The following is a 15,925-nucleotide window of genomic DNA, read 5'->3' on the forward strand; positions in this document are numbered from 1 at the left end:
TCTGATGTTCCCTAGCCCGTGCTGCCCCATGCTGCCCCGGCGCAGATTGACAGCAGCGTTGATCTCAGATATGTGAACTGTATGCCAGGAGCAGGGTGGGTTTGCCGGGTTGGTTGGTTCAAAAGCTGAGGTTCCCTCGAGGGTTGGGGTGGGGGGGGGGGCAGAGGGCAGGGGGCGTGGGGGGGTCCTCTCGTATTCTCCTCTCCTCCTACACATGCACACACACACAGGCACACACACACACACACACACACACACACACACACACACACAGGGCCCATGTGTTTTTCACCCTGACTGGTCGTTTAGCTCACCAGCGGGGCAAATGGGGAGTGAGCTGAAAGAGCTTGTAAAAAGGTCGCGAGAACAGCAGTGGCACCACTCAAGATTACATGGCTGCTTGTAGCTGCATTATGTCAGCACTCTCATTTGGCAACACCACTAGCCTAGGCTGAGGTGGAAAACTCCAGCTTCAGAGAGTAAAAATCAAGTCATGTGTTGGTTCTACCTGTGCACTTACTGTAACACAGGTGATCTCGTCAATTAGCTGCTCTACCTGGCTGAACAGTTGTGATAATTAGAATTGGCTGGTTTAAGTGAGTGGTTGGCACAGATATGTTATAGGACTTTTACTTTCTGAAGCTGGAGATTTCCACCTCTGAGCCCAGGTATAGCCTACCCATACAAAGCTTTGGCTAATTTAGATTTTTGCCGTCCGGCTATGAGGCCATTGAACCCCATTTCCAATGTCCCTAAAACATGAGGATGAAGATACAATCGCTAATCTGGCATTAACACATTTCTTTGGATTTGACTAAACAACTGCATTAAAACCTTTGTTTACAAATTTGCTGCAGTTCTGAAACAATTTGGTGAGAGTCTAATGCACCAATTTAAGTTCAGTTTCACTGCTAGTTACGTCCCTGCTGGAAGTCAATGAACATTTTCCAGATGCACTCTCAATGGGGTCATCCCTATGTTCCCCGGGTCCTATGTTCCCCGGTTTTCCCAAAAAGGGCCCTATGTTCCCCAGTCGCAATACATACCGGGGAACATAGGACCCTTTTTTGGAAAAGCGAGGAACATAGGACCCAGGGAACATAGGACCTGGGGAACATATAGGTACCCTCCCCTCTCTTGAGAGGGTCTGCGTGCTAACAACAACATCACTGCAAAAACCTACAATCTTAAGAACTCCTCGGTCTCTACTCTGATTGATATAACCCTTATCCTTAACATCAAATGGAAATCATGTTTTTCTCTAATTCAGTCAATGTTATATGAAAATAAAGTTGGTGAGGCTAATGGAAGCACATTAACTGTGGAATTTTTGGAAGATATGAGTAACTTTTTTGCAGAAAATCCTCAATTAAACAAGCCTGATATTGCCAAAAAGAGTAATTTTTAAGGACATGAGGTTGCAGCACTGCTGTAGAAGACGGCCATTCATCCCTGTCCTGTTAACAGATCCATTTTCAGGAGCTAACTTTGTTTAGCTTCGTTTGTGCACTCTAGGTCCATTGACCCATAAGACAACTGCAGTCTGTAGATGCAGTTAGGACTTTTCAGAAATCATCCAGTGCTAAAAGCGGGTGGATTCAATTACAAACTCATTTTATTAGGTTCGGCTAACGAGCCCGGTCATAGCACATAGATGTTATTTTCTGCCTGGTCTCCACTGAAGCCTTGCAGGCACAGGGCAGGCCTGGCCTTCAGAGGACGCCGTTTACACATCATCAGGCAAAATGTCACAGGTTCACACGTGCTCTACACGCATGTCCCCGAGACACACAGCAAAAGAAGAGCTTTGGAGGCAAAGGCAGCCACATCAGGAGCTTGATCAGTTTGTCTGAAGAAGAAGCTGAGGATGATGAGATTTTTTTTTTTGACAAGATTTAAATTTAGGGCTGTAATGATTTTCAAAATGCCTAACAGAAAGATTTGTTCTGTTCTATGTGTGTACTTTCCTTCACACATACATTACATGAAACACATACATTTTGGAAGCAGTTCAGTAAATTATTTTTCTCAGTCTGATTCTGTGTATTTGAGATCTGGGTCACATGATGCCTCCTTCATTTCACCGTTGATTTCAGGACCTCCAGGACCTTAGAATGTTTCAAATGTGGTCCTCAAGAATGCACAAATTTTCTCAAGAAAAGTGACCATAGTCATAAAATCTGTTTGGGCATAGACTAGAAGGTTTCTGAGTTATGTTATGCACTTTGTGTCTTATCTATACAATCTAATGTCCGCCCGCTTATCTCGAAGAAGAATATTGCTAATGGTCTGAAACATAATCTTCGAGATATGAACCATGACTTTTAAGTCTATCTACCATCAAATGTAGCTGCTGATTTTTTTTTTTTTTTTTTTGACAGAAGTCACATTTTCAACCATTAAACGAACAAAAAAAGATGATTCATTATCCTATTGAAGGAAAAGAACCAAGAAGAACAAATAATCCCACAAGAGTGTGAATGCAACGAATGCAAAACAGAAATGGAAAGGGGAGAAAAGGGAAGAAGAGTAAAGAAAAGGGGCTTAGACCATGCCAATTTGATTATTCCGCCACTACTCTTGGATATCGGGGACTTTCGTATTCGGGTACAGTGTTTTAAGTCAGTTCCCTGTGCCATACTGTAACTTCACCAGCCTCTTTGACACCAACTGTTTCTGTACGTGTGTACAACTTTTTGCAGAGGGCATATAATCGGATAAAGACTGGAAAAGCACACTTCTGTGAAAGGCTCGACTGTGGACCTGCAAAAATGGAAGCGCTGTCATGTGCGTTCGCGCACATCTGACTCCGGTAATCTCATTCGTTTGCTGCATGTGCACTCAGGTGGGATTGAGTTCTCTCCTCCACCTTTGGACGGAACTCCAAAGTGCTGCATGCTCTTTTCTGCACACCTCTTTGTTAGTCTTTTTTTTATTACCTCTGCGGGTTGTAAGTTTTTTATTTGAATAATAATATAAAAAAACTTACTTACTTCTTCAGCTTCAGCTGTCCAGTCCACCGACGATGCCTCAACAGGACTCCGTGGCTCTCACTGGGAATCTCTGTGCCCCGGGTGCCTCAAACTCCGGATACAACACCAACCCAGTGATCACACAAACAGACAACCGGGACCGATGGAGCAAAAAGATGGATTTCCTTTTATCTGTCATTGGCTTCGCGGTAGATCTGGGAAATGTCTGGAGATTTCCATACATATGTTATCAAAATGGTGGTGGTAAGTTTTATTTTAAATAATTCAGAACTCAACATGTGGTGGTACTTGAAGGTATACTGGGTAGGCTATCAATTTAGTGTAATATAAAAGGTTGTTTGTTTTCTCTGTCTTCATTATTAATAACAAATTGGAAGATAACAGAAGACTTGCCCTCTAACACCAGGAGCTATCCATGGTGCTGACTGACATAAACGCAGCGACAGGAGCAAGGCGATGGAAACAAAAAAAACCCAACTCCTTAGCACACGACCTAAATTAATATATCCAGGGACGAGATCATTTAACAGAAAAAAAAATCATGTTAAATTAATTACTCAGTGGGCTATATAAGATATTACCGTAATCTGTTTCGAACATCCGTGTAATAATTTAATGTAGCCATTTACTGTCGCCATAATTGTTTAAATGAAGGCTAAACGCAAGTGTCACTTTTCCATGTTATGGAAAATAATCTGGGCTTGTCTGATATGTGATGGTGTTGTCTCCAGAAATGAACTATTTCAATGGTTTCTTCTTAGGGCTCCAAATAACATGTCTGCTCATAAAAGTAATATTTGAAGTGAAAGATCCAGCATGATGTTCTTATCTTAGAAATATTTATTAATGAATGTGATTTATAATTTTACGAACTGGTGCCATCTAATTTGCATGAACATGGATGAGAACAGCCATCATTACTTTTTGTGATTTAAGAATATCAGCAAGGTGTAAAAGCAAAATTGCAAAGTGAATTAACCAAAACCACATTATACAGAACACTCTAACTGTTGTCTCCTGAGCTCTTATGGTCTTATCCTCTACCCACCGCTTCACTCTACACTACCCTTCTCTCTCAACCCTTGAAGTTCGATATAAAGGTTCCCATCCACAATAGATGTAGCACTAGGTTTAAAATAACTATTAACAATGGTCTGAGGACAGGAAGAAAACAAAAAAAAACTGCTATCCGCTTCACCATGACGATGATGTAACCTTAGGCGGTGTATGATAATTCCCATCCGCAGGTGCGTTCCTCATCCCTTACATCCTCATGGCCATCTTTGGGGGAGTGCCTCTCTTCTACATGGAGTTGGCACTGGGACAGTTCCACAGGACGGGGGCCATCTCCATATGGAAACACATCTGCCCCATTTTTAAAGGTAGGCTACCTCATTTTGCATCTCTTCATAGTTGCTTTGCTCACTGCATGCTCATTATGGAGATAGAGTCTGATGTTTGCCATTCATCAGATGCAGCTGAGAAGGCACTCTTCTCTCTCTCTCTCTCTTTCTCTCTCGCTCTTTCTCTCAATCTCTGCTTAGAGTTTGAACTGGAGAGAGTTCCGTTGGCTGCAGGGAGGAAAATTGCATTTGCTCCGCTCACAACACTGTTTGTGCCGTGAAACTGACACCAAAATCATTGTTGATGTCAAAATCGCACTTGTTCTACTTGCCTGCACAGGGATAGGGTTTGCGATCTGCATCATCGCCCTGTACGTCTCGTTCTACTACAACACCATCATTGCCTGGGCCCTGTTCTACTTCTATTCGTCCTTCACCAGCACCCTGCCCTGGACCAGCTGCAATAACCCCTGGAACACGGAGAACTGCACCAACTACTTCGCGGGCAGCGTCAATTGGACCAACTACTCCCGCTCGCCCGCAGAGGAGTTCTACACGTAGGCGTGTGTGTGTCTGTGTGTGTGTGTGTGAGAGAGAGAGAGAGAGAGAGAGAGAGAGAGAGAATGAGACAGAGAATATGTGTGTGTTTGGAGTGTCCATCATAATTGTTGTTCACTTCACTGAAGTTTTACGTGGTGAAACTTTTTTACCATGGCTCCAGGAGAATGAATTGGTGAACACATTAATTGCAGACAGTCAGTATGAGACACAAGCTCAGTGACTTGTGTGTGTCTTGTGCTCCACAGGAGGAACGTTCTAGAGATCCAGGACGCCGACGGGCTCCGCAACGTAGGCGGCATTCGCTGGCAGCTCACACTCTGCCTCTTCCTCATCTTCACCATCGTCTACTTCAGCCTCTGGAAGGGCGTGAAGACCTCAGGGAAGGTGAGTTGAGAGCCAACAGTTCTGCACTAAATTATAGGTATGTATTTGCTGTATAGCTCATCAATCTATAATTGGAGTATTGCCTGAGTATCTACCTGTTAGGACACAAGAACCCTCCCAATCAGAGGACCAATAAGAATCAAGCTCTCCTAATCAGACGACCAATAAGACCCGAGCTCTCCTAATCAGACAACCAATAAGACCCAAGCTCTCCAAATCAGAGGACCAATCAGACTTAAGCTTTTCTAATCAGATGACCAATAAGACCCAAGCTCTCCCAATCAGACTCAAGATTTTCTGAACCGGCTCAACTCTCCCAATCAGACATCCAATAGGACTCGTGTGTGTAGAGGTGCGGTTGGACAGTGCCTGCATGTATGCCCACAGGTGGTGTGGGTGACCGCGACTCTGCCCTACGTGGTGCTGCTGATCCTGCTGGTGCGTGGGGCCACGCTCCCGGGGGCCTGGAGGGGGGTCAAGTTCTACCTGCAGCCCAAGTGGGAGAAACTTCTGGAGACCAGCGTGAGTGGTATCCGCTCTACACACATCTGTCCACATGTGTCATTATGTCTCTGTATTATTGGTTGGTGTTTTTTGTGTTAATGTATGTTATGTGTCCCAATCTCACTCTCTTGATTGCAGAAGGCACATTTCTCCACTTGGAGATAATAAAGGCTTATCTTATCCTACATCTGTGCCTGTAGAGCTGGGAGCAGGTTTATTGCATACTGTACAGTACGTCACAAATCAAAAGCACTATTGGAATGAAAGGACCCTATATGAAAGCACTATATAAAAACATGTATAACAAGTTTAACATGTATACAATGTTAAAGCCAATAGACAGATTTTATCTCAACATTAAATTTATCTGAAAACAAAAAGGATAGCAAGCTGGTGAGACTTCAGGAATAAAGATACAATAATAAATGCCATAGACTTATAAGCGTCACAAACACAAAAAAATATGTACGTATGAACCTATCATGGTCCAAAACCTAAATAATACTCTTAAATACATAAATAACCTAAATACCACTACTTGTATTTTCTTTACATAGGCGATGTATCATGTGACCGTGATATGCACATGCACACACACTAGTATGTATATTGCGGTGTTGCTGCTGTGCGATGAGCCCTGTAGCTCATGGCTGCTCATGGACGCCATGTTTGCCTTTCATGGCAGTGGGGATTAGATGCGTAAGTAAAGCTCAGGAAGCATAATGACATGCGTAATTAGTTTACTTTTGTGTTTTTTCCCTCATCATCAAAGACAGCCTCCACACCTCTCTCTCTCTCTCACACACACACACACACACAGAGAGAGAGAGAGAGAGAGAGAGACAGAGAGACATGTATATGCTATCCCCCCACAAACACACACACACACACACACACACACACACACATAGACTGTCTTCATTTCAAAACTGAGTATAGCTCTTCAGATGTCTTTGTGCTGTTTACTGTCAGTGGGAACAAATGTATGCTGTTTATTCAGTATTTCCTGATCTCTCAGTTAGATTGTGGTCCAGTTAAACCAGTTAAACGCTGCTGATTCCTGTTCGAGAATTATTTACCTCCGCCAAGGAAGTATATGTTTTCATCGGGGACCGGCGTTTGTCTGTCTGTGTGTCTGTCTGTCTGTCTGTTTGTTAGCAAGATAACTCAAAAAGTAATGGATGGATTTCGATTACATTTTCAGGGAAGGTCGGACATGACCCGAGGAAGAGACGATTATTTTGGGAGTGATCCGTAATTCCGTTGGTATTCCGGGGGCGTTTATGTATTTAGCTTAGTGGTGTAATGGCATGGTATGACCACGTGGTGGCGATCAAGGAGGACAATGCAGGCAGAGGTCTGCGCTCTCTGAGTGCTTTTCTATTTCATATATAAAATTTTATTTTATTTTAAGTTACCCAGTATACTATTTGACCACTAAGATCGGTAAATATCATTATAAGAAAGTTGGTAACACTTTGTATCCAAGTAATAAGTACACTGCATTAAAATCTATGATTTCTTAAAGAGATCTTACTTAAGACCTCTTAAAACAAAGGCTGGACCTTTTAATTATTTTTTTTAGATCGTGACTGAATTTAGTTACAGGGAAAATGAATATCATTGTCATTTTTAACTCATGAATCATGAAATCAGAAAGATTTGTTGCCTTTTTAGGACATGTTGCGTTCCTGTCTTTGCAGGTGTGGGTAGACGCCGCCACGCAGATCTTCTTCTCTTTAGGACCGGGCTTCGGCGTCCTTCTTGCTCTCTCCAGTTACAACTCCTTCACTAACAACTGCTACAGGTCAGTGGGCTCCCTGTTCTCGTCCCTCACTGGCCCATTCTCAACCTCTCTCCTCGGTCCTCCAGGCTCGTTCCCACTGATCTATAGCACTGGATACCCCATCATTCTTTATATAGATCAGTGGGAACGAGGACCAAGGAAGGAAGGGAAGGATATATAAAAGGACAAATGAGAAGGCACGACCTGTACAAATCCCGCTCGACGCGTTCGTCGATTTATTCCCCATCACACCCCACCTATGTGACCTGAGCAGCTCTTGTGTCACTCAAGTGTGGTGGGATTAAAGGTAGGAAGACAGGAAATTATGCAGATCCTTGCACGCTGCCTCCTGGTCTGATGTCTAACGGGGGGGGGGGGGGGGGGGGGGAGCAATGTAATGACTACTTTTAATTCCCGCGCTATCTATAGCAGGCCTCGTTCATTTCCATTCTGGTCTGTTGTCTGTACAAAGAAGGAAGAGACAAACACCACCACCCACCAAATCAGGCAGATTGAGCCGGCGAACGGACTGGCCACACAACAGATGCCCTAAAACTCTCAAAGGCAAATGCAATTTGGAGAAAGAGTGATGACGACGGTCTACGGAGACAAATGGGCCTATGGCCAGTCCAGAAGAATAAACGTCATTAAGCTTGCCACAATGCTGCGGTTTTTCATGTGGCTAATGTAAATGCAACTGCCCAGACACACACACACACACACACACACACACTCAAGGAAGTGCTCAGAATGAGCTTTGTGAGACGTGGATGAACCCTATCATCTGCCGTGGCTGTTGGGAGACTGCTGACCTGCTCCTTCTCAGTTTCTCCTGAAAGATCTGGAGGTCCTGGAAATGATGTGTGTACAGTCATGCATCATTCCACATAATGACCATAATATTTCCCCGAATTATGGACATTTTGGAACCAAACCCGACAAACCCGTGTTCGTAACAGTCCTGTTTTTCCTCAATTTACTTGGCATCCGCTTGGCATGGGATTTAGATAGTGGGAACTGGACCCTCGTGAATGTTAGATGTAATTTAGTGCAATGCAGACAGTCTGAATGACCGATGTACTTTAATTAACTTTAACTAGCTTTAACCAACCTACACTCTTGGATTTTGTAGTATTGGTCTCAGCACCCAACCTCTGCTGCTCATTTATTCTGTCAGCATTTCTGCAGTTCTTGTCTGCTAGAAACAAACTAAATCTGATGTTGAGAACCCACACCTGCAGAATGGTGTTGCCCTGATGGTATGCTGTAAGCCTGATAGTCGGTGATGTAGCAGCAGGTTACAAATGGATAAGGACCTTTCAATTTAGTGAAACTGCTTGCACCAGCACAGCTGCATCTAATGCGCACATCTGGTTACTGTCACCTTAACATTACACCAAGGGTTCCATTAATGCGATAGTGAAGGTAGACACTGATCCACAGAATCCGTAGACTTGGAATTCTAATAATTCAAGACATGAAACTGGGACGTTCAAGACATGAAACTCCTTTTCACTTGTAATGTTCAATTTATTTATTATAAACCACTTTTCGGTATGCAGAATTTCAGCAGATTTTTATTTTAAATCTGATGAAAGTCTGGACTGATACCTTGTTTATGGGCCAATTAAATGTAAAGTAAAGTAAAACACACAGAGAGCGTGCAGGAGGTTCTCCATTCAGTGCTCGTTGACCTGTGGTTCACTCCAACATTGTTGACCTAAGATGTGTGCAGAAGTTGAGTTCTTTGAATAAATCTTTAAGACATGGATATTACCAATTGTATATGCAGTTTAAAAGGCATCAGTTTCTTTTAAACACATCGTGATTTGTTCTCGCTTTTCAATTTCCTGTGTTGCAGGGATGCCATAGTAACCAGTTTGGTGAACTGTTTTACCAGTATAATTTCTGGTTTCGTCATCTTCACCGTGCTGGGGTATATGGCACAGAGACGGGGATGCAATGTAGAAGATGTTGCAAAAGATACAGGTGACATTTCTTTGACTCTTGGAGTGCCAAATGAATCAATGTGAGAAGAAGCTTCATTTTGGAAGACCATTAAAAACAATGATTCCTATGCTTTTTGCAAATGGCATCATTACATAAAGTAAGGAAGAAGGAGTCAGTTATGATAGAAACTCTTTTTTTTTCACATTTTCAGGGCCGAGTTTGCTCTTCATCACTTACCCAGAAGCCATTGCAAATATGGAGGGCCAAACTTTTTTTGCCATTTTCTTTTTCATGATGATGATCACCCTGGGACTGGACAGCACGGTAGGAGCTGCTCTATCTAATAACAGGAACACAACATGGAGGATCAGAATTATAATATTACACACTTGGTGTATGTTTCTATAACCAGTTGTTTGTGTAAAATCACTGTATGTACTGTATGCAATACATGTTGTCTCGTTTGTAAACTACATATATTTCCTTGTGATGAACTGAAGCATAATGAACTGTACTGAGTTGACAGGAGAGCATTGTCTTGATAGCACCTGGCAGCAGCAGCAGCAGCTTGAGCACGCACATTTCTAACCTCTGGCCGATCTGTTTCTCCTCGTCTCACAGTTCGGGGGGCTGGAGGCCATCATCACGGCCGTCATGGATGAGTATCCAGACTATCTGTCCCAGCGACGGGAGCTGTTTGTCCTCGTCCTTGTCGTGGTGTGCTTTATGGGCTCTCTCAGCACCCTTACTCATGTAGGTTTGCTAGCCCCTAGTCCCCTCTGCAGATGTGCTATAACTGTAGCATTGGTGAACTTGGTGCATACCTACCGTAATTTCCTGACTATTAGCCGTGGCGTACACATTGATTTAGCCCATTTTCTTCAGCTATGAGGTTAATACAGGGTGGCAGTTAATATGGTGTATGGTTTTGTTTCTTTTAACTTGCATAAAACGCTGTCCTGCGACTTATACACAATGCGGCTTATATGCGGGAAATTACTGTAATGTTTGCCCATGGTCAAGGTCAATGCCATTTTATAAAGCATTTTAAACAACAGAGGTTGTGCATTATGGTTAAAGAAGTGATTTGGGCCCCGGCAGTGGCGCAACTGGCTGGGGCACCTGCACCGTACGCTGGCGACCCGGGTTCGATTCCCGCCCCGTGGTCCTTTCCAGATCCCACCCCGACTCTCTCTCCCACTCACTTCCTGTCGTTCTCTCTACTGTCCTGTCCAAATAAAGGCATAAAAAAGCCCAAAAAATAATCTTAAAAAAAAAAAAAAAAGAAGTGATTTGGTATAGAGCAAACAGGGTATCACGCCAACGACTCAAGGCCTGGTGGGTGCATTAGGTCCAACAGTATCAGTCCTTCAGTCCAAAAGAGAACTCGCACGCCAGTGTTGCCGTTGCAAAGAGGACCGAAAAACTTTGCATCGGCAAAATTGGTGTGCGAGTTCTCTTTTTGACTGAAGGAGTAAAGAAGTGTTTTACCACTAAAAATGATATGGGACATGGGACATGAGCCATGGAACATCCGCATAGTGCATTATAGTGAATAACACACCATATAGTTATTCACTATATACTGTATAGTGCACTAAGTAGTGAAACAGTGGGTGCTCTGAACAGAAGGAAAGAGTTGTGTTTAGTGTTTCCCAAATCATCAGATTGGACTGAGGAGATCCTAACACTTACCATAAAAAATATAAAGAAAATAATTAGTTAGGAAATAAATCAGAGTCAGAATCAAATCAACTCATAATTGTACATACTGTATCTACTACCCTACTGGGTACCTATTCTAGTGTTAACTTACTGTAAAATTTTTGAAAACAGCCTAGCTGTTTCATGTACTCCATGAAAAAGGACAGTAAGCATCTGGGTTGATGAGTAATAGTTGTTTTGACAGGGGGGTGCTTATGTTGTGAAATTGCTGGAGGAGTTTGGGGTTGGCTGCTCCATCATTGCTGTGGGTTTCCTGGAGGCCATTGCTGTTTCCTGGTTCTATGGTGAGTTCATTTGTGTTGTTCAACCATTTCCACTTCATTCAATAACAATACATTCATCATGAAGGAATCACATTATCTTGAATTACAGTTTGAAGGTGCAGAAGAAGAAAAAAAGCATTAGTGTGAAACACAAGATGTTTTGTTTTTTGTTGTGTTCAGTGATGTGTTTTGGTGTCTCACTTGATTTTTTTTGTGCTGCTGTTTCAGGTATCCAGAGGTTCAGTAATGACATCAAGTCCATGTTGGGTTACAGTCCTGGGTTGTTTTGGAAGGTCTGCTGGGTAGCCATCAGCCCTGCCTTTCTGGCTGTAAGTTAAAACAAAAGACCTCTCTAGCAAGCAAGAACATGTACACACTCTCTCTCTCTCTCTCTCTCTGTCTCTCTCTCTCTCTCACACACACACACACACACACACGCACACGCACACTCACATGCACGCACACACGCACACACATGCACACACACAATCTGTCTTCATTAGTTGTCAGAGAGCTCTGGAGTTGCTCTTTTTAAATAGCAGCCAGGGTTTATGCGTGTCACTGAATAGCAGATATGAAAAGCATTTTGGAGTTTGGTTATTCAGCTTAATAATTCAGGTATCACAGAAACGTGTAAACATTATTGACCACAATGGCCCCACTGGGAATAGACTTAATCTCTTTAGTCACTTCCATTCAAAAGGCAACCTTTTGAATTTGTTCTGTGACAAATTTAAATATGGTCCTTCTTAATTTAAGAACTGGAAAACAAGGTACAAGAACAAGGTAATCCCGTTAATGTATTTGCGCACATAGACGTCGTGTCCTTGGCTCAGTAAATATGCGAGTTGCAGTGGAATTGCATGATGCATTGTATCTGCTTTACCCAGATTTCTGAACAGCGCAGTGCCGATTAATCACAAGGAGTAGTCACTCACCGGGATGTCATGCATACAAAGATGCGCAAAACCAAACTTCTCTCTTCCTTAAGCACCATATCCAAGGCTTTATATCCAAAATCCAAAGAATTATAACCAGGACGCTAAAGTCAATGTCAACACACAGAGTTTAAGTACGGTCAGAAACCCCATTTCTACTTCAATGTTTTTACAATGTTCAGAAAGTTTTGTTGAGTTCATTGTCATTTTATGATTCGTTCTGACTAACACAGTCCTAAAAGCGTTTTACTTTTAGAGGCCTGTCTGTCATACAGGAAAGAATACTCAACAGTTGGCAAATAATGGCATATTTTGTGCTCAAAGTGTAGCATTTTTTTTGTGCTAATTATACAAACTGATGATTGCAGTGCAAGAATCTTTGGTTTTCTATAGACAGTAATTTATAGCCATTTTCCACATAAGAGTGAGACATGCCTTCTCCTTCATGGCCATCTTTATTGCCTTTTCTCGATCCTCGTTTTTGCCCCTGTTCATATTCTCAAATCCCATCTGTGGAAATGTCAATTCTATTGCCCTGCATGATTTAATATTTCGGGCTCCACTTTGCATATATGTTTTCTAATTTCCCCTTGATAAACCACTGTTGAAAGGGCTGACATTTTCACTATGAGCTTTCTGTCACACTCCTGGGAGAAGAAAAACAGATCAAATATGTTTACTCTCAGCCTGCAGCCACCACACACATTGACAAACGCCCGGTGTGATTTTTCTTGGGTGCTCCATGATTGTTTAAAAATGTTGCCTTTGCATATTGTGTAGACAAAAGCCATACGTCTTATTGAGAGATGGAGAGGGGAACATGGGCTTCTATAAATGTCAGGAACATGTGTGGGGAAGCTACGGTTCTACAATTTTGTTTTGGAGAACCCCCGTTCTGGTGCCATTTGTACTCATGATTCATGTGTCCCCTTGGCTACAAGTGCAATTCTAACAGAGAGAAAACATTCACAAACCTCCCAAAAAAACAGGCTCCCCATGATAAAACAGAAATTTGAAAATATGGTCCAAACAAATTGATCAAGGCCATTAATTTCCACAGCTTTTGTCTGTGTATGTGTCTCTTTCTTTCTATGCATGTGTGTGTGTGTGTGTGTGTGTGTGTGTGTGCGCGTGTGTAAGATTTTCCCTGTGATATTTATCTACTGACATTTAGCCATTATGTGATGTAATTGTTTTACATGTACTCCCTTATGAGATATATCTTTATAAGTCAGTACTATCCTCTGTGTGTGTTAAGCTAAGATACCTAGAAAGCTTATATTGATTTTTTTATTAAGCGGAATTACTGGCCAATATTGAATAGATTCTTTAACTAAAACAGATGAAATCCCTATTTTAACCCCAACACTTTCTCCCCTCTTCCTCCTAGTACATTATAGTGAGTTCACTACTCAACCCTCAGCCTCTTACCCTGTTCGACTACAAGTACCCTGGCTGGACCATCTCAGTAGGATATATGATTGGTGCCTCTTCCTTTATGTGGATCCCCATTTACATGGTATACAAGCTGCTTTGGACTCCTGGCTCTCTGAAGCAGGTGCGATTTTAATCTTTTTATTGATTATCGAAATTGATGTGTATACATGATTTATCACTATAAAATGATGTGTTGAGGTGCTGGAGGGCATCCTGATATCTGACGCCTGAAAATCAAGCTCTTCAGAGAACATCTCTTCTGCACTACTTACAACTACTGTAGTCTTGCTGATCCTACGGTCAATTGCACTCATTGATGCACTTATTTTTGTTAGAATTGCTCTTAAAAACTAAAAACTTCAAACTTTTCACTACGTTGTAAGTCGCTTTGGTTAAAAGCGTCAGCCAAATGTAATGTAATGTAATGATATATGAGTGTGCAGGTAAACTATTGGTTTGACGATCAATGGAAAACTGAGTGAATTGATTATGTAAAAAGGTATTTGATGTATTGGATTGACCCACCCAAGATTGAACTTTGCCATCCGTGACCTTGCTGTCATTGTGAAACCTTGACAACAGTGTTTTGTTTTCCAGCGCCTTGCAGTGTGTTTGAACCCAGAACGGACATTACCTGATCTCCACGCAGACGCCCTTGGCATGGCCCCTGTCCCATAGTACCGTCCAGCACCGGGCAGTATCAGGCATTCTCCTGGGTCTCTACATGAGACATCAAAGCATTACGATATTGCATACATATCACATAATAAATACAGGCTAGGATGGGCTAAAAACTAGTGGAAAGAATTTTAAGATGTCAAGTTTTCTAAAATCGTGACTCAAATCCATCGACGACAATGAAATTACACTTGTCAAAAAAAACCTAGTGTTCCATCTCAGGTTTAAAAGTCTATTTTGACATGCAAGCAAGGTGCCACAAAAGATGCAGTAAGAAAAGACCAACATTATTTCTTTACCAAATGTTGTTAAGCTGTTTTAGAGTGAACTCAAAATTGAAGTGTTCCATGTAATCATTTTTGAGGACAAATTTTGTAAACTGAATTTTGATGTATTATGTTAGATGTGTCAACTAAACTAAGATTATGTTATGTGGCAATTACAGTATGTGTCTAAAACACTGTATGACAACACTTTTATAAATGTCATGATTAGGTTTTATTTTTGGGCTTAATTTGAAGTACTGCGGTAAACCTGGTCCCTAAAAATCACTCTTGATAAGATACTATTACTATACTATTGAATAAGAAGACAATTCAAGTGAGCTCCTTGTTCATTGTTCTGGAATAAAAGCTCCATTTTGAGCTCTAGCCAAAAATCAACTTCTAAATTGTTTGGTTCTGATGTAAACATGACCAAATCTGGGTTGTTCAATGTTGTTGAAGATGTATTTGTGTATCTTCATGGAAATTACAACATGACAAATTTGAGAGAAATACAAGAGCATATAAGTCTGATCCTATGCATGCATGTTGACATAGGATGAGGATTCCCTATAAATGACGTGCCAGTGAGCAGATTACCTCATCATTAACAACATACAATATAACTATGTCCATTTCTATTACCATTTTCCTGTTATTGAATCAAAAATATAATTATTTTCTGCCTTAAATGATGTATTGTAGATATGTCAAATAATTATAGCCTACTGTTCATTGATATTTTGCCTCTCCAGACTTACACAACTACAGTATATTGCTATTTTCACTATGTAATTTCACTATGTAATTACATGGAAAGACTGTTTAAAGGTTCTTTTGTCAGTTCAGAAGATACTGTTACTTAAATCTAAAAAGCCAAGCATGTATTTAAGATAATATATGTTCAATTGAATCAAACTCTTGCTAACTATGGATGCATACTTTACGTACAAATATATGAATGTGTTGTGTGAGAGGAAAAGTTTTATGTGTGTGTAAAGTATGTTGTGATTTTAAGAATTCCCTTCGTTAAATAATAAATACAATGAAACCAAATCAAATTTCTAGTGAATGAAGACAATGAACAGAACATGCATTCG

At 41.5% G+C, this 15,925-nt stretch overlaps 1 protein-coding gene across 1 annotated transcript; it reads left to right on the forward strand.

The window, feature by feature from the left end:
• The first annotated feature begins 3,025 nt into the window (after positions 1-3,025).
• On the forward strand, positions 3,026-14,562 carry slc6a4b (solute carrier family 6 member 4b). The gene is made up of 13 exons (XM_062544001.1): positions 3,026-3,236; positions 4,241-4,375; positions 4,677-4,893; positions 5,143-5,281; positions 5,669-5,803; positions 7,489-7,592; positions 9,433-9,560; positions 9,733-9,845; positions 10,143-10,274; positions 11,431-11,530; positions 11,738-11,838; positions 13,838-14,005; positions 14,482-14,562. Exons 1-13 carry the CDS (start codon positions 3,026-3,028, stop codon positions 14,560-14,562), a joined length of 1,764 nt encoding a protein of 587 aa, XP_062399985.1.
• Positions 14,563-15,925: the final 1,363 nt, after the last annotated feature.

The sequence above is a fragment of the Sardina pilchardus genome, chromosome 8 (assembly GCF_963854185.1).
Source record: "Sardina pilchardus chromosome 8, fSarPil1.1, whole genome shotgun sequence".
NCBI classification, from domain to species: domain Eukaryota; kingdom Metazoa; phylum Chordata; class Actinopteri; order Clupeiformes; family Clupeidae; genus Sardina; species Sardina pilchardus.

Excerpts from the sequence above, each read along its gene's own strand:
- slc6a4b (XM_062544001.1), top strand. The coding sequence starts at position 3,026 with ATGCCTCAACAGGACTCCGTGGCTCTCACTGGGAATCTCTGTGCCCCG. Across the intron at positions 10,275-11,430 it reads CTCTCAGCACCCTTACTCAT|GGGGGTGCTTATGTTGTGAA; the intron begins GTAGGTTTGCTA and ends TTGTTTTGACAG. Across the intron at positions 14,006-14,481 it reads CTCCTGGCTCTCTGAAGCAG|CGCCTTGCAGTGTGTTTGAA; the intron begins GTGCGATTTTAA and ends TTTGTTTTCCAG.